Below are 23,621 nucleotides of genomic sequence, written 5' to 3'. Positions count from 1 at the left end.
AACATTTGTTGACTATGGGAATGAATGAATGAATGAATGAATGACCACTGGCAAAAAGTGCCAGGATAAATGCTGCTTGAAGAGAATTAAACTGAAATGGAAAACACTGGCACAGCCTGCCGTGTAATATAGATGGGAGAACGGATACATATATTGCCCTATGCAGAGTTCTCCCTAGATTATGTTTTCTTTGATAACGTTGCAATGTTCATGTGATGTTATATGTGTATATATTAGTATATCCTATTTATGCATATAAATATTAGTGAAGAATAATAGAAGCACTAAAGATTTTCCAAATTTATTTAAATGAGTTCAAATCAAAACTCAAGAATCTAGATTTACATACATTAAAGAAAGGTAAAATTATAGCAAAATTAAAGTGAATGCAGGTTGTATAGATAGCTCAATTCCTATGATATAAAATTTAAATCCACAGGTGAAACTCTTTAAGCTCTTTACATGTCATACTCTGATCCCAGAGAGTAGAAAACTATTCAGCACGCAACATCTCCATTCTCTCGATCCTGAAATCTATCAGTAGATACCCCAAATCCTCAAGGCACACTAACATTTTCTAGAAAAGAAGCCTTTTTAAAATCTAAGGTTACTGAAACTACAAAAACACCTATCAGACCCTCTGTGGCATTTTTTGCCCACGTGTCAATCAGCATGAGATGAGCCTTGGGCTGAGGCGGCCTCAGAACAAACACTGGCTTCTTCTTCCTGTAAATCAGCCCCAGCAGATGATTCTGACTCAACTGGAGAATTTTCTTCCAGTTCAGCATATTCACCACAGCTTTCGTTCTCGGTTGTACCTTTATCACTATCGATGGCAACAGCTTCATCCCGAACTGCGCTGGTAACCTCTGACGTGGTTTCAGGGCTGACCTCTGCGGTTTCTCCCGTCCCCGCATCTGTCACCTCTGACCCAGTTTCAGCACCAGCGGCAGCGGTCTCCTCGGCAGCAGCCTCCGCATCGTCTGGACAGGGGGAAGCCTCTTTGATGACGGCAACTGTAGCACTGGGAAGCTCTGCAGCGTCCACCACCGGAGCTTCCACTGAAGGTACTTCTGAACTGGCTTCCTCGGCACCCACAAGGTTCTCTTTTTCACCTTTAAAATTTAGTCCATGAAGCAAAGTATTAATGTAAAGAGCATGGGAAGACGGTGAGACACTATGCATTTTAAAAAAGGAGACAGATCAATAAGTACTGATATGACATGGTCTCCAAGGTGGTCTGTTCAGTGAAAAAAAAGCAAGGAAACGAGCAATGTATACAGTATGGGACTATTTGTGTTAGGACAAAAGGAGGGTAATATAGACCTAGAGTTATATTTGTAGAGACCCTCTCCTGGAGGACACAAAGAAACTGGTGTTATTGGTTGCCTCTGGGGAGGTAAAATGAAAGGTCTGCTCTTCTGAAAACCCTTTTGAATCTGTTGAACTTAAGAAAATAATAATTTCATGTGATTATTTATTTTAAATACAAACCATGAAAATAAACAGGCAATGTGTCATGTGAAATAGCATGGAAAAGTAGCTAACTTACTAGCTGATGACTCAGAAAAGCCACTAGTCCTCCCTCAACCTCAGTTTTGTCATCTGTAAAATGGGGATATTAATAATACCTACCTCACGGAACTATTGGGAGGATTGACTACAATAATATGTATGAAGAGGGGTTTAAAACCAAGGAAGTGCTATGGAAATGCTGTATTTTATCATTATTACAATCAGCCGTCTCATGATTATATTCAATAACATTTACTAATGATATTCTGTTTCTTATTGTTCTCATGACTAAAAGGTTAAAACTGGTCCATGAGCAGCTGTTTTCTTTGTCCCTAGATAGTGATCATGGTATTGGATAATAATGGCCTTATAGTTGAGATGGAAAAAAGTATGGTTTAAAGCAAGCAGTTTAGGCAAGAAATATACATTAGGGTGAAAATGTCAAACTTCTTTTCTTACAAGTTGCCATTTTATCAGTCAGATCAACTGAGGGACTCAGTGGACATGACTGAATCTACTAATGTCACTGCACACAGGTGGCCTTAGCCAAAACTGAAACAAAATTTCATGACTTAAAAAAAATTAACGAGAGAAATGAAAGGTCAGGCTGCTGAGAGAGACAGATACTAAAATTATGCCTGCATGAATGGAAACCTGAGTAGGGGAAAAGTAATATTACCACACAAAGAAGTCAAAGCTGCTGGTCAGCAGATTAAATGTACAATGTTTTCATTTACCAAATGCTCTCATCCAAAACCTCTAACAATATTCTTTAGGCTTTGGTTGGACTTTCCCTTCCTGAATGAACTTCTACCCAGAGTCATTTTGGATTAAGTTAGTAAAGAAGCCAAAAACAAATACTGTCCATTGCTAGACTAAGATAATGAAAATCAGTGCCTCAAGGAAAAAGAAAAGAGTAAATTCACTTTACCTGGAAGTGGATGTAACTCTGCTTTGGTTTTTTCTTTCAAATTCGTTATACGATCGCTGTGTTTGGCTTTCTCTGATGTGATTCTCTTGTAAGTCTGAAAGTAAATGTGTGCTTAAGTTTATTTCTTGAGCTCTAAGATTCATCATGCCAAGTTTAAAGCTATCTACAGTTCAAACAGGAGAAACCAATACACACCATCTACTCTTTTATTTCCCCTCTGGAAATCTTTGTCAATAAGTAGAATGCTTTAAAAAAGGAAAGAAACAAATGTTCTAACAGAGGTCAAAGATAACTGAAAACACACAAGGTGGATAGATAAAGACCAAGAAGAAAAAAAAATTATGCTAGAATCAAAATATTCTGACAGGCATTTGCAAATATCCTGTGGTATTTATCTCAGAGTAATGGAAATTTATATGCACACAAAAACCTGTACACAAATGTTCATGGTAGCTTTATTTGTAATCCAAAAACTGGAACCAGTCCAGACGTCCTACAACCGGTGAATCGTTACACAGACTGTGGTACGTCCAGGACATAGGACACTATTCAGCCATAAAAGGGATGAACTATAGATACAGGAAACAATTTGGATGAATCTCCAGGTAAATTATGCTGAGTGAAAAAAGCCAATCTCAAAAGGTTGCACACCTTAGGATTCCATTTATGTAACATTACTATTATTATTATTAATTTTTTTTGGTAATGTTCTTGAAATGACAAGAAATACAGAAATAGAGAACAGATGGGTAGTCGTCAGGAGGAAGGGAGGGGGAGAGCAGGCGGGAAGTGAGTACAATTACAAAAGAACAATACATGGGACCCTTGTGGTGATGGGACAGTCTTGTCTCTTGACTGTGGTGGTGAATACACGAATCTACACATGTGATAAAATTGCTTAGGACTAAATACATGCACTTGAGCGTGCGTACACACACACACACACACACACACACACACACACGCACAAGTGCATGTAAAGCTGGTGGAATCTGAATAAGGTCTATGGATCGTATCCATGTCAGTTTCCTGGCTGTGATACTGTTTTATAGTTAGCAAAGATGTTGTCACTGGGGGAAATGAGCTCTCTCTGTATTAGTTCTTATAACTGCAGGTGAAACTCAATTCTCCCGCAATGAAAAGTTTTCCAAAAGTCTTCCAAAATGACCCATTTGTAGACCCCAATGAAGATTCCTTAAGTCAGCTAGGTTTAGTCATTAAAAGCAGTAATATGACCGACCCACAGGTTACTTGAGAAACAAAATTGGTAATAAAGCTATCTTAATCTTAGATACAATGTGCAGGCCTCCTTTCATTTCAAAATCAAGTAGTAATCTCTGGCGTATTCATACTAGACAATGATATTTTAAAAATGAAAATCTCGGGCTTCCCTGGTGGCGCAGTGGTTGAGAGTCCGCCTGCCGATGCAGGGGACACGGGTTCGTGCCCCGGTCTGGGAAGATCCCACATGCCGCAGAGCGGCTGGGCCCGTGAGCCATGGCCGCTGAGCCTGCGCGTCTGGAGCCTGTGCTCCGCAACGGAAGAGGCCACAACAGTGAGAGGCCCGCGTACCGCAAAAACAAAAAAGAAAATCTCACTAGATAATATTGTTCATATTATCTCAGCTTAAAAAAATGTTGGTAGATATTTCTCTCTTAGTGGCAACTAGGATGACAGATTTTAAAAATTTGCATATTTATATGTAGTATTTTCTAAATTTTTAATCATTATAAACCATTAACCTCATTAAAAGTTATCCTATGCAAATTACAAACCATTTTATAGTATGTTAAAATTAGACTGTGAAAATGGAAAACTCCATAAGCTCGGGGGGGTGGAAATACTGCAAAAGTGGCCCTTGAACAAACCCTCAGGGTTTGGTGAATTCTGACTTGAATCATCTGGCTTTGAAACACACAGAGCAAACAGGATCAGCAGGAATGACAGTCAACATTTTTGTATAAAAGCAGGGAATATTTTCCTAGTGGGGTGGGAGCTCCTGACTTGTACACCGAGTCAGCACCCTCAGTTCTCAGTACAGTAAAGCTGAACCTGTGCCCAAGTTCATGTCCCTGAAGTGGCCATCCCAGCAGCAACATCCCTAGGATATTAGTCTTATTGTTCAAGGGGCTAAGACAATTTAGCTGCTAAAGCAGAATCAAAGAGATATAAGAATAATTCACACTCATGTGTAACCCAGAGGATCTAGCTTTTTCAAATCGAACATTATCAAGCACAGAGTAGAAGAAAGGTCTATTAGAAGAGAGAGTCTCAAAATTAGACTTTGAAGTTATTTCCAAATGATATTTTGTAGTTATTAAACGTAAGCATCTAAAATCTACCACAGCTTTTAGAAACCAGTCTGGCATTTTGCTCTCCCAAGATACCCAGACCTTCAAAAAATGGAAGTGACCTGGGCCTTACTCAGATTTTCAGAGGCTCTGGTAGTAGATTTTACTTGGAAATGAAAAAGTGCTCTTACCTAGGGAGCATCAGATAAACCTAATATAGAATTTATTTTAGTGCAGGACAAGGAAGGGAAGGGGAGGGCTAGAATATGGGTTTTTGAGTGCCTCAGGTTCTGTATTTCCTCCTGAAAGTAGCCTAAGATTCTTGGGAATGAAGGCTTCCAACATTCCAGATAAAAACTACATAATCTGGGCTCCCCTGGTGGCGCAGTGGTTGAGAGTTCGCCTGCCGATGCAGGGGACGCGGGCTCGTGCCCCGGTCCGGGAAGATCCCACATGCCGCGGAGCGGCTGGACCCGTGAGCCACGGCCACTGAGCCTGCGCGTCCGGAGCCTGTGCTGCGCAACGGGAGAGGCCACAACAGTGAGAGGCCCGTGTACCGCAAAACAACAACAACAAAAAAAAAAAAAACTACATAATCTTAGAGGTAGAAAGGGACTTAGAGATCATCACCTTGTCCAATTTCCATTCCCACTGTGAGAGAACAAGGCCAGAAAGAGCTCTCAGGCGTAGCCAGTTTCTAACCAGCCAGTTAAGATTGCTTTTGCAAAGGAGGATTTAGCGGACTGCAGAGGTTCACGTCTGGCACTGGTAAACATGATTAGGGGTGTAGCGATGTCCAGATGAAATTCAGTCTTCCAGCTTCCCACATAATCACATGGCCTAGTTTAATCTGTTTTCCAGTGGCCTATATCCAACTATAGCAGCCCTAGGCAGTGAATTCAATATTAAGCAGTAGAAAGATGGTAAAGCAAAGGAATCTGGGTATGAGTGAAAGCAGGTAGATTAGTGGAAGACAATAATATAAGTGACATGTTTGAACTTTCCTGGCTTCTTGAGGCTTTCACGTTTCTGAAGAGTAGGATATGTAGTTTGCTTTCATTACCTACATAGTCCTTTAAACTGCTCCTAGTTAGGACTAAACATCTCTTTATGCATATTTCTGTAAGGTCAAACCAAAATGTAGTGATTGTGTAGTCTCATGGTTCCTGAAGAATATATACTTATTCTCATTTTATTCATAATAAAGATTGGGTTTCAGTTTAGAAAGTTTATGGCAAAAGGAGGAATGATTCAAATCAATAGGATTATTTATTTATTTATTTTTGGCCACACAGTGCAGCTTACGGGATCTTAGTTCCCCAACCAGGGATTGCACTGGGCCCACAGCAGGGAAAGCGCTGAGTCCCAACCCCTGGACCTCCAGGGAATTCCTAGAATTATCTTATTAACTCACAAATGTCTCTCTTTTTTTTTTAGCTCCAAAATCATACTATTAAAAGCTTTGCTTTATGGTGTTTACTTGTGGGGAGTGGATAAGGAAGACCAGGGAGGAAAACATTCTTTTGATTTTATATATGTCTATTTTGAATTTTAAAAAAATATATAGATAAATACTACTTTTAAAAAATAAAAGTAAAGGGCTTCCCTGGTGGCACAGTGGTTGGGATACGGGTTCGTGCCCCGGGCTGGGAAGATCCCACATGTCATGGAGCGGCTGGGCCCGTGAGCCACGGCCGCTGAGCCTGCGCGTCCGGAGCCTGTGCTCCGCAACGGGGGAGGCCACAACAGTGAGAGGCCCGCATACCAGAAAAAAAATAAAATTAAAATAATAAATAAAAGTAAAGATGTAAAGCTAATAAAAAACTATGGAGACAGTTAAAAGACTGGGGGAGAGAGGGAAGAATGAATGGTTGGAGCACAGGGGATTTTTAGGGCAATGAAACTATTCTGTGTGCTACTGTAATGGTGGATACATGTCAGTATATATTTGCTAAAACCCATATAATGTACAACACGGAGTGAACCCTCATGTAAACTACAGCCTTTAGTCAATAATAATGTATCAGTGTTGACCCATCAGTTGTAACAAATGTATCTCACTAAAGCAAGGTTGTTGATTTGGGAAAGGGGGGCAGAGGGGTAAGAGGAAGTATATGGGAATTCTCTGTACTTTCTGCTTATTTTTCTGTAAACCTAAAACTGCTCCAAAAAATAAAGTCTATTAATTTATTTTTGGCCGTGTTATGCAGCATGGGGAATCTCTGTTCCCTGACCAGGAATGGAACTCGCACCCCCTGCAGTAGAAGCGTGGAGTCTTAACTACTGGACCACCAGGGAAGTCCCATAAAGTCTGTTAATTTTTAAAACATTTCTCTCTCAAAACAGTTCTTGTCAAATGTTAATAATAGTACCTACCTTAAAGAATTGTTGTAATAATTAAATGAGCCATGAGTCTGTCACGTGGTAAACACTCGAATGTCAGCCATTAGTACTGTTAGTATTTATAATAACATTGTTTTTAATGAAAGTCATCCATAGTTAGTGGTAGTAAGTATTTTATACTTAAAAATTTTTTTTCATAATCTTGTATATTTAATTAATCCCATGTCTTGATCTTGACATTGCTTTGAGTTTTATCACAGGTTGTAAAATATATGAATTCCTGAGCACCAAGGTTATTAAAACACTTACATAATATCCACCAGCACTGACTGTGACACCTACAACCAGATAATAGATCATATTTGATCCGGACGATCCAGGGAATTTGTTAGATGACATCCAGCGAAGAGATGCTAGGAAAACAAGTTTAAACACAGTTAGCTCCACCACGGGCAAAACTATTTTAGATGATTACATCCAAAAAAATGTTTTACCCCTCAGTGAACCTAGAATCTATTAACATCAACTGATGTTAGCTTAAAGGAATACAGTATTACAAGGTAGGGTAATAATTCCACTTGACATTTTCTTAATCTAATTTGATAATTACTTATGAAACCTGTCATCCTGATGCTTCGCATCATGCTTTACTTCGAAGGAATGCAGACGTGGGTGAGGAGAAATGACAAAGCGTTAAACAATTTTAACAGTCAAACGAGATGCATGTGAGCAAAAGAAATCCATTTATTGTATATTCTACACCACAGGATTCAATGGAAAAGATATTTTTACAAAAAATTAATTAAATACATTTGTGCTTAAAGTTTACATGTTAAATAAAACATTTATGTTGAAATCCAACACATTTCTATAAATCTATATTACAAATGTAGACATAGAAAGAAACTCTAATTCTTCTAATATAAAACCTTTAAAGACGGGCAGATAGAAGCTTTTTAAAAAATTTTTTTATTTATATTTTAACATCTTTATTGGAGTATAATTGCTTTACAATCGTGTGTTAGTTTTTGCTTTATAACAAAGTGATTCAGCTATACATATACATATATCCCCATATCTCCTCCCTCTGTGTCTCCCTCCCACCCTCCCTTTCCCAGCCCTCTAGGTGGTCACAAAGCACTGAGCTGATCTCCCTGTGCTATGTGGCTGCTTCCCACTAGCTATCTATTTTACATTTGGTAGTGTACATATGTCCGTGCCACTCTCTTACTTCGTCCCAGCTTCCCCTTCCCCTTCCCCGTGTCCTCAAGTCCATTCTCTACATCTGCATCTTTATTCCTGTCCTGCCCCTAGGTTCTTCAGAACGTTTTTTTTTTTTTAGATTCCATATATATGTGTTAGCATACGGTGTTTGTTTTTCTCTTTCTGACTTACTTCACTCTGTATGACAGTCTCCAGGTCCATCCACCTCACTACAAATAACTCAATTTTGTTTCTTTTTATGGCTGAGTAATATTCCATTGTATATATGTGTCACATCTTCTTTATTCATTCATCTGTCGATGGACACTTAGGTTGCTTCCATGTCCTGGCTATTGTAAATAGAGCTGCAGTGAACATTGTGGTACATGACTCTTTTTGAATTATGGTTTTCTCAGGGTATATGCCCAGTAGTGGGATTGCTGGGTCATATGGTAGTTCTATTTTTAGTGTTTTAAGGATCCTCCATACTGTTCTCCATAGTGGCTATCAATTTACATTCCCACCAGATATAAGCTCTTTTAAGACAAATGTTGCCATAAGGTCATATCTAAAATAGAAGGGCAATTTTGTACAAACTAATAGAAATAGATTAAGGTACTGTATTATTCTATTTAAATATATTAACTCTATAGTGCTAGAATTTGTATATACCATATGCTATGGAATTGAAATTTTTATGATAGACTCAAAGCTAGAAGAAGCTTAAAGTTCATATAGCTCAAATTCTCTATTTTAAAGATAAAGAGGGACTTCCCTGGTGGCTCAGTGGTTAAGAGTCCACCTGCCAATGCAGGGGACACAGGTTTGATCTCTGCTCTGGGAAGATCCCACATGCCTAGGAGCAACTAAGCCCGTGCACCGCAACTACTGAGCCTGCGCTCTAGAGCCCGTGAGCCACAACTACTGAACCTGCATGCCACAACTACTGAAGCCCACGCACCTAGAGCCTGTGTCCGCAACAAGAGAAGCCACTGCAACGAGAAGCCCGTGCACCGCAACGTAGAGTAGCCCCTGCTCGCCGCAACTAGAGAAAGCCCGCGCGCAGCAATGAAGACCCAACACAACCAAACATAATAAATAAATAAATTTATATTAAAAAAAAAGATTATAACTGTAGGGACTTCCCTCGCGGTCCAGTGGTTAAGACTCCGCGCTTCCAATGCAGGGGGTGCAGGTTTGGTCCCTGGCTGGGGAACTAGGATCCCACATGCCGGAGGTGCAGCCAAAAAATAAAAATAAATAAATAAAACAAAATAATCTTTTTAAAAAAGAGTATAACTGTAAACACAACACACAAGGCCCCTAGCCTCAAAAAAGAGGGAAAAGATGTACAGGCGAATAATTGTAGACAAATAACTGCAATGCAGTGTGACAAATGCTGTAACAGATGAAAGCAGAAGCAACAATAGCATGAAAACGCAGTGAAAGGACTCAGCTAGCTGGCTCAAGGTAACTGCCACGATTGAAAAGACGTGACCTGAGCTTTGAAGGAAAGTAGGAGTTTGTCAGATAAACAAGGGGAGGGAAAATTGCATTGGAGGCAGAAGGCAGAGCGTGTGCAAAAGCATGAGACAGTGTGACTAGGAAAACTCAATGTATTTTGATGTGGCCTGACACAGAGAATAAGGGTGTAGGGACCTGGAAGAAGTTATGATTTGCAGAAAGCAAATCTCAAGACATTTGCACAAACTACGAATCTCCGTAGTAGCAAAATTGGGAAGATTTTGTATATATGTTCTTAGTTTGGATATAAATGATCATCTCTTAGAAAAAAACAATTTTTCCCTACAAATGTGCCCTGAGAGGCTATGGTAAGAGGTTATGTCTTTGACTTCTAGTGGAGCTTTTGTTGGTTTAAAACTACAGCTGTGATTAAATAGGGAATACATAGCTTTCATAGTTGGCAACCAGTAATAAATATCAAAAAGTTTTTTTAGGGCTTCCCTGGTGGCGCAGTGGTTGAGAGTCCGCCTGCTGATGCACGGGACACGGGTTCGTGCCCCGGTCTGGGAAGATCCCACATGCTGCGGAGCAGCTGGGCCCGTGAGCCATGGCCGCTGAGCCTGCGCGTCTGGAGCCTGTGCTCCGCAACGGGAGAGGCCACAACAGTAAGAGGCCTGCGTACCACAAAAAAAAAAAAAACAAAAAAAGTTTTTTTAAATAGGAAGAAATAGAGAAAATTACAGAGGTTTAAGTAAAGACAAATACAATTATGGCAGAGTTATTTAAAAGAGCAATGAAATGGGAAATCAATATTTGGTAAAGATTAGACAAATTTTAGCATATTCATAAATGTGAAACAGATATTTTAATTTTTGCAGAAGATTGTCTACACGAGAAAATATTTACAATATATTAAGTGAAAAGTTATAGCAAAATAATCTTTACAGGACTATCCCAGATTATGTACATTGTGGAAGCAATGTACATAAGAAAAAAAAAATGCAGGAAGGCGGAAAAAAGGTCTGCAACACCACGTACACTAAAATGTAGATAAATAGTGGTATTCACTAAGTGGTAGAATTACAGGCGACTTCTAGTTTGTCTTTCTGAGTTTTTTCGGTGATCTACTGTAAACCTAATTTATTTATTCATTAAAATTTTACATTTTTAGAAGCAAAAACCAGAGAACAAAATTTGATGAGGCACGGTTAAAATTTTATCCTTCAACAAACTGAAACAATTTCATTTTTCATCCAAATTGGAAGTACCAATACAAGGTTAATGTCCACGACCGAAGCCAAATTTCCAGTCAATTACAGTTCAGAAAATACATAAATGAATCAACACTACAAAAAAGTAATTAGATGAAAATGAGGAAAAGATCAGTACTGCTACAACCAGTATTGCTAACTACCTGTTCAGAATTTTCAGACTTCTTTTCTTTTACCCCAAGTTGGGGAGGAAATTATTTGAAATATGTGCAGCTACCAAAAAAAGATGTGTATGCGTGTCCGTGAGGACGGTGAGGGTTGCGTTCAGAGAGCTCGAAAGGCCACCGTCAGGGCCTTTTCCATCTCCCCACCCCCAATCACAACAGCCCCGTTATCTTCTGAACTTTCAAAGGAATGGCTTCCCCCTATTTCACCAGCGAAAAGTCTGCTCTGTCTTACTCGGCATAGAGATCAAGGAAAACGAAGACTCTTTATTTCTGTTACTGGAGGCAACTTCTTCTCAGTAGCATTTTAAGAGAAAAATAAAGCTAGTTACACATACCCTCCTTCCCTCCCGCCATCACCATCACCACCGCAGGCCTAATCAAAGTGGAAACAAATTGGCCATGGAATTTTCCGCAGGAGTCGTTCTCTTTCTCCCCGACTCCAATGCAAGCCTTAGCAAGTGGGGCAAAGTGAAGGGAGAACTAAGAACTTTCCACGAGGTTGTCTAAGAGCCAGCGCCCCAGTCAGGGACGGAAAAGAGAAGATGCACGACGACTAGGAAAGAGCCGGCTGGGGCAGAACTGCTCGCTTGCGCAAACCTGGGCGTAGGGCCGCCGGCGGCTGGCAGGGAAAATGCTCTCCTGCTCACACTTCAGCACCTACGATGGCCCAGGCCCTAGGCTAGGCGCCTTCGTGCGTATCAATTTTTATTTAATAAGCTTCCAGCTCGCACTGCCACTTCCCCTTCAGGAAATTCGCTCCCTTTCCCCGTGCTTTAGAAAATCTACAGGTGATGGATACAGGGGGGGGACGCAACAGCTGGAGGGCTCCAGATCTCTCTGCAGCCCCTAAGGAAAGCGTTTCGAAGCCCCTTCCTCACCGGGGATGCCACGGCCCAGGCTCGTGGCTGCCGAGTCCTGGACAGGTCTTGAGTCTATTTACTCAAGAGCATTTACCCAACTTCTACGCGGCCGGCACTGCCTTCCGCGCACCCTGCCGAGCCCGCGGACCAGGGTCCATCTTCCCACCCATTCCTCTGCTTCCTCGTGAAGTTGGAGAGCGCTTTGGGCCCTGTATTAAGACAAGGGGTAAGCTTTGCCGACTTTCGCCAGGCACTTTTCTAAGCGCTGTTAACTACATATTAACTCATTAAAACTCATTAGTGTCCCCATTTTGCAGATGAGGAAACTGAAGTGAAATCACTTGCCCAAGATCAAGATTCGAACCCAGGAAATCCAGTCCGGATCCAGAAGCCGCGCTGGAAAGGCACCCTACTTCCAAAGTCTCCAAGAATGTCGAGGTGATTTCCCGGCCACCCTCCCCCTTCTTCCCCGCCCCCCCACCATCCCCATCCCTATCCCCAATCTCAGGCTTCTGCTGCCGGGGTTGGCTTTGGCCCACGAAGGGCAGGCGGGAACCGGCGCGCCCGCGCGATCTGTGCGCGAGGCACCTGTCCTCCTCAGGCTTGGACGCCGGGAGAGGCCCCCCGGGCCAGCGCCTGCGACTCACCGTCCTTCCGGAGCGGCGCGGGGCCTGGGGGCGCCCGCAGAGGCAGCGCCAGGGTCTTGGAGACCGCCCTGCGGAGGTACATCGCGCCCGGCTCCCTGCACGCCGCTGCCGCTGTAGCCCGCGGTGCTGCGGAGCGCGGGGAGCCCTGGCGAGCCCCGCCCCGGGGAGGGGCGCTGACCCCTGCCCGCCCCGCCCCCGCGGCCCCGTGGGGTTTGTGCGCAGGGGTTGGTCGTGCGCACCGTCCTCCCTCAACCCAATCTGCAGGCTCTGTCGCCTTCGCCTGGGCCGGAGAAGCTGATGGTGGCATCTCGGAAAAGGGATGGAGAACCGAGAAGTCGCTGTCATCTGCCTGCCCTGTACTGTTCCAGTCAGTGGGACTCCTCAGAGCAGGATGAAATGTCTCGGGACTCGCATCCGGAATAAGACACAGACAGGATTTATCATGCCGTGTGCAAGCTGAACCCCCTTTCTCTCACGCACTCCGCTAGCTTTCCTAGGAGTGGAAAGGGCAGCTGGAAGCTCCCTGGAGATGGAGGAGGGGGGTAGCCTCAGCCTCCCATTAGTGCTCTGGGTGATGTTCAGAATCCTAAGAAAATTCCCACTTAATGGCTGAATTTCTAGGCAATTCACGATTACAATAACTTTTAAATATAAACTCCAAAAATGCTGCATATTCCTCTATGGGATGTGAAGCTAGTATCTCCAAATCAACTAAAAACACTGAATTATTAGTTTCTCCCTCCAGATTTCAATCACTTGCCTCATTGTGGCGACAAGAATCTGTCATGGTTTGAATATGGAAACCAATCATGTATGCTTATAACATTTTCTACGTGATTAATCTTTGGAAGGCACCATTTCCTACTACTGTAACCCCTTAAGTATGTTTGGCACTTGACAGTTTATAAAGCACTTTCACATAATTTTCTCCTTTAATTTTTAGTTCATCGCTCTGAGGAAGGTGGCAATTACTCGGTTTAGCAAACGACCAGGTGGTGGGGAGGAATTTTCAAGGACCGATGGTTATGATTTTTTTTTTTTTTAAAGGACATGAACATAGTCCTTCTGGTTCCAAGTTCTCTTGGCATGTTACAGGCAAACTACTTGCTCATTTGCTAGGTGAATAACTAAACACTCCTCAGAGGTTCTCGTTCTGAACCCAATTCTAATAATATTTAATATAGTCTCATTTAAGGAGTACAAGCCAATGATCAGAACTAGTTTTTTTTTTTTTTTCTGGTACGCGGGCCTCTCACTGTTGTGGCCTCTCCCGTTGCGGAGCACAGGCTCCAGACGCGCAGGCTCAGCGGCCATGGCTCACGGACCCAGCCGCTCTGCGGCATGTGGGATCTTCCCGGACCGGGGCACGAACCCGTGTCCCCTGCATCGGCAGGCGGACTCTCAACCACTGCGCCACCAGGGAAGCCCCAGAACTAGTTTTTTGATGCTCAGTCACTAGCTATTCCTAGTGATTAAACCTTAAGAGCAAATAGGTAATCTGTGTTAATGAGAGGTCAGATTTAGACTTCCAAGCCCCAAAGAAGGGGCTAGACCCAGACCCTCCACCAAGAAGTTAGGTAGTCCTGAAAGTAACAAAATGCAGATTCGTACACTTGCTACCTTTGCCCAGCATCAACTATACGTCCTAGGATGAACTGCTAGCAGCTAGTACGGACTGACAAATCAAATCAAATCTGTGGGGAGAGCTCCTAACCATTTCCAATTTAGTGCAGCTCAATTTAAAATTAAAAGAGAAAACAAATCTGTTTACCACTACAGCTCATTCCTTCTTTGGTCTACTTAGGGCTGAATTTTGACTTCGTTGCCAGGGAGAGGAAATAGTCAAAGGCAGTAAATGCATTTTAATGGGTATCCACATGAGTGAAATGTGGATAACTCCTCTATTGTGTTGCTGTCAGCTGTAAAGCACATTAGGTAGAAAACACGCTCAGCTAGTTGGAGAAGGCAGCGCTAGACTCTGACTTCCAGCCTGAGCCGAAGCTCCAGGCCCACTTACAATGTTCTGATGCCTGTCAGTGCGCACATGATAGGATCCATTACAGTCCACCATCTCATCGTATGGTAAGGTCCAGCGGGGAGTTTATCATGTCCTCTAGGTTGGATGTGGCCATCCCAGCTGGCAAAGGCAAGAACTGTGAGATAAGTAGTGCTACTTCTCCACATCCCTTTTCATCTTAGCTAAAAGCTCATGGCTCTTGGATCAAAGGGAATTTGCCACCTACTCTACTGCTCCTGTAGGATATGTGGCTTTCCATTTTGATGTCGAACTCTTCCCACATTTTGATGAAACACTTCCCAAGAAAGGACATGCCTGTGGGGTGTCAAATTCACTCTGTAGCAAGCTGTCTCTCCAGAACCCTGAGAGAATTTTAACAGCAGGTCTTCGCCATACAAGACTGTGTTAAGGCTGAGACAGTAGTTTCCCAGCTGTTAGTCACACTGTTTATAATGCTGCCCTTGAGCACATCCTTGACATTTCTCTTGGTCTTGTTAGGAAAACAAGAACTTAGGGTTAGAGTTAACTTGGTTTATCTAAGATGATCTCCACCTAACTGTGATTGTTGACAAAGACAATATTAGTTTTGAAAACATATTGTAAGAGAGGGAGCTCACGAAGCTCCCTAACCACTGGCACTAATAGTCATACTTACTCAAGGCTTAAGTTCCATATAATTAAAGGCAATTCTCAAAGATTGAGTGATTTCCTAGGCTCCACAGAAAGCTAGAAACAGCTTTTTTTTTTTTAATATTAAATCCCTAAGCTATAACCTGTACTTTCAACAGATCAATACGGATATAAAGTGACACAATTTAGAAGAGTATCTAGGAAGACAAATTGGAACGCAATTTGAAAAAGTGCTGATAAGCACGCTTTTTTTCTTTAACATCTTTATTGGAGTATAATTGCTTTACAATGGTTAGTTTCTGCTGTATAACCAAGTGAATCAGCTATACGTATACATATATCCCCATATCCCCTCCCTCTTGCGTCTCCCTCCCACCCTCCCTATCCCACCCCTCTAGGTGGTCACAAAGCACCGAGCTGATCTCCCTGTGCTACGTGGCTGCTTCCCACTAGCTATCTGTTTTACATTTGGTATGCACGCTTTTGATGGCCTAAAGTATTTCGATAAAATGAAGGAGAAAGGACAATCAAGATGATAAATTCTTAAACAATTCTTGGAGGTTCCTCAGTACTCTTCCCATCGATTCACTTTCTCTTCTGTAGTAAAATAAACATGACATTCCCTACCCCTTCCATATTTTCCTAAGGCTACCATAACAAATTACTACAGACTTGGATGGCTTAAAACAACAAACTTTATTCTCTCACAGTTCTGGAGGTTAGAAGTCTGAAGTCAAGGTGTGAAACATGCAGGCAAGAACCCTTCCAGCTTCTGACGTTTACCGGTAATCCTTGCTTTCCACATGCATCACTCCAGTCCCTGCCTCCATCATTCCTGTCTTCTCCCTGTGTCTGTGTCTCTTCTCCTTAGAAACATACAAGTCACAGTGGGCTAAGGGCCCACTCTACTCCAGTATACTCATTTTAACTAATTATATCTGCAAATACCCTATTTCCAAATAAGGTTACATTCTGAGATAATGGGGGCTAGGACTTCAACATATCTTTTTGGGGACCAAAATTTAACCCATAACAACTTCTTATACTTAAAACTGAGCTCCTATAGCTTGGTTTTTTTTCCTACGGCAACTTAAGAAACTAATTTAATGACTATCTCACAGACACTGAATCTGAAAAAAAAGGTCCGATTTTGATCTAATAAAAAACTTGACAACATTTGACATATGAATTTGTCTGTTATCTTCCTTTTTATGGAAATTCTTTTACATTATTGCTAAAGGAACCATCACTTGACCAAGTTCTTCTCAGGAGTTGTGTATCAGAACGATTCTTGTTCAGTCCAGCTAAAACATCTCAGTTTAAGAGACTACTGACTGTAGCCCTCTCTTTACAATGTGGGCTGGGGAAGAGACGGTCTGTGTGCAAGGGAAATAAAGCACATAGGCAGGAAGCAGAGCCCAGAGCAAAAGTCGGGATAACATTTGAATGCCAGGCCCCTATCATTCCTGGGCTCAGGTGCATGCCTGTTACGGCAGTCTGTGAGCCACTCTGTATCCTCATAACCTTCTTTTAGTTTAATGTAATTTGAGTTAGGTTTCAATATTTAGTTTAGAAAGCACCTCTCACCAGCGCCCCTGTGTGGCACAACTCTAGGAGGTGTTACTCAAGAGTAATCTGCATCTGTACTGTCCAATACGGCAGCCACCAGCCCCATGTGGCTATTTAATGAAAAGGAAATAAAACTAAAAAAAAATGCAGTCACATTAATCGCATTCCAAATGCTCAGTAGCCACATGGGAGTAGTGGCCACTACGCTGGCTAGCACAGGCAGAACATGTCCATCACCGCAGAAAGTTCTTTAGGACAGCCCTAGTCTTCATGAATGGCTCCCCCTGGAGTTACAGGCACGATCAAGAAGAAAGTCCACACAGGGCAGCTTTATTTTCAAGGCCTGACATACAGTAAATCTTGCTTGTTAAAGCTGTATTTTATTTCCAACTAAGGTTATCAGTTTCCAGAATTTCAAGTGTCTTAGAGTTTTCTGTTCCCTTTAGGGATGTGAATTTTAAGTGTCTCTTTTAGGGTAAAGTTCCTTGAACTGGGAGTTGATACGTGACTTCTTGGTCCATTACCATGTGACAGTATTAGTTTCCTACTGCTGCTATAACAAACTTAGTGGTTTAAAACAACACAAATTTATTATCTTACATTTTTGTAGATGAGAAATCCGACATGGGTCTCACTGGGCTGAAGTTAAGGTGTCAGCAAGGCTGTTCCTTTCTGGAGGCTCCAGGGTAGAATTTCTTTGACTTCTCTGTCCCTTGGCTCTTGGCCCTCTTTCATCTTCAAAGCTAGCAATGGCCAGCTGAACCTTACTCATATCACACCACTCTGACACATACTGGTGCCTCCCTCTTCCACTTCTAAGGACCCTTGTGATTACATGAGGCCCAACCAGATAATCCAGGATAATCTCTCCATCTCAATGTCAGCTGATTAGCACACTTAACTCCATCTGCAACCTTAATTCCCCTTTGCCTAACCTAACCTAACATATATACAAATTCTGGGGAATAGGACATGGTCATTTTTAAGAGTCCATCATTCTACTTTCCAGTGATACTGGGCAAATGACTCTTTACCTCTGGTTTTTGCATTTGTAAAATTATGGAATTGGTCTATATAACCCCCTAAGGTCCTTTCCAGTTCTACCACCTAGGACTCCGAATTGACAAAAGTTAATAGTTACTGTTTTATCTGGTCTTTCACTGAATTTGGATTAAATACTTATTCCGAGATAAGGTAACTCTGACTTTATGTTCAGAAGTGACTTCCAAAGGTATTGGGCCGTGAATCTCCCAGAGTAAGTGTTGGCCAGAGCCCGAAACACAAACAAAGCCATTTATAAGGCAATGAAACTTTCTATTTAACATCAGAATGGAGATACAAATAATACACTTTCAAATGTACAGTATTAATACATTAAGTGTTTAAATTATATGTTAATGAAGTGGCATATAAATAGGTGTTAACTGATTCACAAAAAAGAAAGGGTTTAAATGAGGGATAAATGAAGTGTTTTTTCATTTGTCTCTATGAGCTCTCACCAACTCCTTTTTTTGAATAGTCTGTTATTCATTGGATGAAAGTCATATGAGCAAAAAGAGCCAACTGTGGCCATACCGGTGTTAAAAACAGTCACCCAAATGAAACTCATTCAAACTCAAGGAAATGGAGTCAGAAGAAACTCTGGTAAGAAGAAAATAGTATTTGGGTTCTTTTGTATTTTAAATAATAGAGTAGGAGTAGTTCTATCATCCTGATCACTAAATAAGTGTTCTGATTAGAAATCAGAAGTTGATAGAAGGACTAAATCCTCAGCAGTGATTTTTTTTTAAATCTATATCCTTAAAAAGTTTTCTTACCAATGACCCAATTATCAAACGGCACTTTCCACATTAAAATACTTCTAGTAATTTACGTTAGAATTGACATTTTATACACTGTCACAATGTACATAATCTGAAGAATACAGAAGTATTTTTTAATTTAATTATGTGAAACACAAATGCTGACTTGACATATGTTCACATGTAACTCTTTCTCTCAGTTTACAGCTCAACAGATTGGTGAATCCAGAGGAACTGCTATAAACACTAATACCTATAATGGAAAAAAAAGAAAACTGTAGCATTAACCAGCAGAAGTAATATTAAAATTAGACCATTCTGAACAATGCACCTTAAAGTATCAGGGGAAGTCTAAAAAAACAAATCCACAAAGAATATCAACTCCTCATTTTATCTAAATTTTAGCAAAAAAAAAATTTTTTTTTTAAATCTTAACTACAGGAGTAGCAAAAGCATCTGGTTTTGATTTAAAAAACTATTTCATTTTTATCTCTTGATTGACTGAAGTAGTGCAATGGGCAAGGTGATAATAATAGAACAAAATGTACATCTGTGATTACTGTTTTATTCTCCAGCACATATAAGTTATCTACTTTAATCAACCTAATCCAAGAAAGCTGAGATTTATAAGGATGATTTTTCATTTTACAAAAGGATTAATATAGGATTTCTTTAAAAATATTTTCAGAAATATGGCACACATATACATATAAAATAAACTCACTCTTTTAAATAACAGACCATGCAGTGTATTCTATCTTATTCACAGCTAGGTTTTATCAGGAATTGTCCAACTGGGTGTTAGTTGTAATGACAATCATAATAAAATCGTCATGCAGTAAGAAGTTTAACAATTGAATGCCCTGTTCTCGTGGAATTTTACACTCATGTGTGGTATATGACAAACAGGTATTAAGAAATACATACACAAAGAATGATAACTTGTCCTAAGTGCTATGAAGGCACTGTGTACAGCACTATTAGATTTAAGGAAATATGATTTTGGTTTCATTCTTAAGCACAACTTCCTTTGAACACAGTCAAAGTGTAATGATTAAAAATGATTATGCTAAGAGATCCTTCAGCCAAGGTATTAAAAATTCATAAATTTGTCACAGACAGGAATATAGGTGCTAAAAAGTATAAACCTAATGAAAAAAGTCAAAACACATTATTTAAAAAGAGGTCAAATTAACTTGCATAGTCTATTCAATCCTAGAAAATCACATACTTACTGTATCGGTGTTCCAAAAGTTTATTCCAACCCATTTCTTCTTTCATACTCTAAAACATCTTCATTATGTTGTTTGATGAGCTAGAAGTAGGTAAGAGTTAAAATTAGAAATGCAATCTTCCTGGCAACTTAAAGAGGAGGAGAAGATCAACTAATGATATTTATATTTTGCAAGAGAAATAAGGATAGATTAAAAGAATTACAACTATTCTAGTTAGAAATAAAAGGCTAAAGGATACAAAAGTCCAAAAGCTATGAATGATATGTACTTGTTCACCACAATCTGACATACTATAAATTTGAGAAGGCAACCCTTAAAAGTTTAAATCCAACTTCTGCAAATAAATTACTTCACTCAGTGGGTAATTAATGGAATGGAGAGCCTTACCACAGAGGGGCTAAAGCAACAGGACAGAGCAGAACCTGGTTATTAGATGGGGTTGGTGGATGTGTACTATACTTCTAACCTCAGAAGTATGATACTGTGAGTGAACGACCAACCCACAACCCCCAACTATATATGTATTAATTAGATGTCACGGAGGACAGCCGCTTTCTCAGAACCACTGTCTGACAGAATACGCAACTAGAACGATGGCTGATATAGGGTGACATGTGTTGCAAAGATCCAATATCAATCAGAGCTCTCAGCAACAAGTTTCTTTTTAGGAAAGCTTTAAGAACGTATAAAGTTACATTATAACAAACGTTATTTTGAAAGGATTAGTTACTAAGTTGTAAGTAACTTTCAACATCTCTTCCTCCTTTCCATGTCAAAGAGCTGAACCACTTTAATGGAAAAAATCCCAAATAAGAGATCTAAGAGTTGGAGGTGGGCGGCAGTGGAGGAAATTCCAAAACAAAAAATTTAAATACTAATGTAACACAGATACTTTTAAAATTTTTATCTACGGAGAGACAGTATTTCACAGTGGTCTACAGTGTAGCCCTGAAGTCAGGGAGGACTTGGTTTGGCAAATTAATTTCTCCAAGTGTTTCCTACATCCGTAAGAGGTCAATAATAATAGTACTACCACATAGTGTTGTTGAAAAAATTAAACAAGTTTTTACAGGTAAAGCATTTGGCACACTGTAAACAAAGACAAAAAAAAAAAAGAAAGAAAGAAAAAGGCTGCTACACACTAGGTACAATTTCCAACAATGTATTTACACAAACATTGTTAAAATCTTATCTCTTGTAAGTCCAATGGGATTTAATTTGTATAGCTTGTTCATTTACGATCTGTCCCTATGGCATCTGAAAAAAGTGCCTTCATAAAACCCCAACCTGCCTCCATCTTTCTTAAGAAATAAACTAAAGGATAATTAATATGTAGTGAAACTGCCATTCACGACAAAACCAGGCGAAGGAACAATGACAGAAATTTCGGCCTCATTATACTTTCTCGATGCCTCTGAAAATATTTTTTAGTCCTTGGAGAAATAGGTTATTAGCAGTTACATAAATAACCTATGGTATGGGAGATTTGCTGCGCAACATTAAACCTCACACCAGTACTTGTCCTCTCCAGCGTGCTGGAGTAGCACGATTTAAGGGAGTATATACTTACATAGATCCACAAGAAAACGGAGGTGCCCAAGGTCAGTCCAACCTTCAGCCAGTCAGGGCTGCCCTGTGGCGGTTCCCGAATGTAGAACTTTGACCGCGCTGAAGCTGAAAGGGGACAGAAAGGGTCTCTAAATCTGTAACTTAACACCCTGTCGGGATAAACCTGACATTTACATGCGTATTGTCGCTTTTAATTCCCCCTTCTACTTCCTCATTTAAACAGCCACAGAAAGAGAGGTTCAGAGATGCCTAGTAACTCGCCCTGGGCCACCAGCAGGGCCAGACCGGGTAGCGCCTTCAAAGCCTCGTACGCGGGCTTTGGCGACCCTCCGACGTCTCGGGGGTGGGCAGATAGAAGCGCCCCGGGGAGGGTCTCCTTCTCCCGCGTCTGCAGGAGAAGGGACTCAAAGTCCATTCGCCGAAACCCCGAGGGGTCGGACGGCTCTGGGAGGAGGGTGGGCAGCGGCTGACGGGGAGCCGAGAGGCGCGGGTGGAGGCAGGCGTGGGCTCCGGGAGGCGGGCCGGCGAAGGTCACTGCCGGACAAGCCCGGAGCGCAGCCGCCTCCTGCCCCTTCGGGGCTGGGTTCGCCCTGGGAGCCGCAGGCTGGAAGGTCGGGGCGGCCTGCTCGAGGAGGGACACTTACAGCCGCTCGGCAGCCTGGCCGGGGCCAGCAGCTTGGAGAAAGGTCGCAACAAGGCAGGCAGCGCCATCTTGCCGGGTTGGGCTCCGCCTCCTCCAGCCCCGCCGCTCTCGGGGGTCGGCGTCCGGCCGAGCGTCCCCTGGCGGGCGGAGGCGCGGAACCGCGGGCTCTGCGGCCGCGCCGCGTGCGGGCGCTAACCCCAAGAATTGGAGTTACCGCCTGGTACTCTAGCTCTTCTGGTCTCAACCCTCAATGTGCACAGTGGGATTACGAAGGAGGTGATTACAAGGGGGAAAATGAAAGGTAGTTTAGCCGCGTCTCTGTCCTCGGAGAGTTTATTTCAGACCCCCACCCCAGGGACATTTACAAAGAGAGTTACCAAAATCTTCCTGCGTAAGCCGGGAAACTGCAAGTGAAGAGGGTTGAATAGTAGCATTTTGATCGAATTCGGTGTTTCAGGCACTGCGCCTTAATGCATCATTTGATTTACATGCACTATCATTTCACTTTCACAACGGCCGCAGGACACGCCGTGATTATCATTCTCAATTTATAGATGAAGCTCAAAAGACAAGCTCTTCCTCCAAGGTGACATATTATATATACCTCATATTTGAAACGACCTCTTAACAGTTCCCAAAGTCTGTTTATACGCACTAGCACAGTAAAGTCTCACAACCCTGTGAGGAAAAGAGAATCCTAGTATTTCAGAAGTGCCCCGACCAGTTCAAGACCACACAGCTGGGGAAGTTCGGACTCGGACTTAGCCCACCCAACAGGTTTAGACAGTCCCCTGAGGCCATAAGCTGCAGAGCAGGCTCAAAGTGCCAAGTTCAAAGCTCCATTCGTGCTCACCTCTTTTTAGCTATATGATTTTTAGGCAAATTACTTAATCTCTCCAGTTTTATATCTGGAACAAAACACCTACGCTATAGGGTCGTTGGGAAGCTTAGAGCATGTCTGGTGGTTTTAAACAACTTGCTTTTGCCTATCTCTTTGAAACATATTGTACTGACCAATAGGTTTTATTTTTCACAATTGAACCAGATTTTTTGTGCATTTAATTCTCGATTCACACTGAGGTCTAAAGGCCATGTAAAAATATGTATATTTTTACATATTTTAATTAGGTTTAATCTTTTAAGCCTAATGTCATCTGGGTTCATTTTAAGGGCAAAATAAATGTTAGCAAATCTCTTTTTCTTTCTATACTTTCCTTAGCAATGTTATTGAAAAAAAAATTGTTAACCAAAAATTATTGACCAAAAAAGTAAAATAATCGTTCTGTGTTTTCTGGTTCATTTTTACATGCAACTGATGGCTGCATAGATTGCTAAACTGTGAGTCACTTTATAGTTTGTAACCTAGTTTGAGCCTCCTGGACTCATGCTCAAGTAAGCAAACCACGCAACTAACATGCTGAGTCAGTTGTTGGTTCTCAATTTCTTGGCTTCTTGTCCACTCAG

The 23,621-nt window shown here is 41.5% G+C and overlaps 2 protein-coding genes across 3 annotated transcripts; both read right to left on the bottom strand.

Moving 5' to 3' along the window:
- Window positions 1–291: 291 nt before the first annotated feature.
- Window positions 292–13,964, bottom strand: MGARP (mitochondria localized glutamic acid rich protein). The gene is made up of 4 exons (XM_019927959.3): window positions 12,693–13,964; window positions 7,390–7,493; window positions 2,447–2,540; window positions 292–1,115 (listed from the first exon to the last, which is right to left on the bottom strand). The coding sequence occupies exons 1-4, from the start codon at window positions 12,997–12,999 to the stop codon at window positions 664–666; spliced, it is 957 nt and encodes a 318-aa protein (XP_019783518.1). The 5' UTR covers window positions 13,000–13,964; the 3' UTR covers window positions 292–663.
- Window positions 13,965–16,016: 2,052 nt separating this feature from the next.
- Window positions 16,017–22,300, bottom strand: NDUFC1 (NADH:ubiquinone oxidoreductase subunit C1). Of its 2 annotated transcripts, none has more exons than XM_073804826.1 (4): window positions 22,159–22,300; window positions 21,516–21,619; window positions 19,942–20,025; window positions 16,017–18,963 (listed from the first exon to the last, which is right to left on the bottom strand). In XM_073804826.1, the coding sequence occupies exons 1-3, from the start codon at window positions 22,223–22,225 to the stop codon at window positions 19,966–19,968; spliced, it is 231 nt and encodes a 76-aa protein (XP_073660927.1). In that variant the 5' UTR covers window positions 22,226–22,300; the 3' UTR covers window positions 16,017–18,963; window positions 19,942–19,965. The 2 variants fall into 2 exon arrangements, with proteins under 2 accessions (XP_073660927.1, XP_019783526.1); XM_019927967.3 differs by having other exon boundaries at window positions 19,946–20,025.
- Window positions 22,301–23,621: the final 1,321 nt, after the last annotated feature.

Source organism: Tursiops truncatus, chromosome 5, assembly GCF_011762595.2.
Source record: "Tursiops truncatus isolate mTurTru1 chromosome 5, mTurTru1.mat.Y, whole genome shotgun sequence".
Classification (NCBI taxonomy): domain Eukaryota; kingdom Metazoa; phylum Chordata; class Mammalia; order Artiodactyla; family Delphinidae; genus Tursiops; species Tursiops truncatus.
The sequence above is the reverse complement of the archived record's forward strand: the minus strand, read 5'-3'. Positions and strand labels throughout refer to the sequence as shown.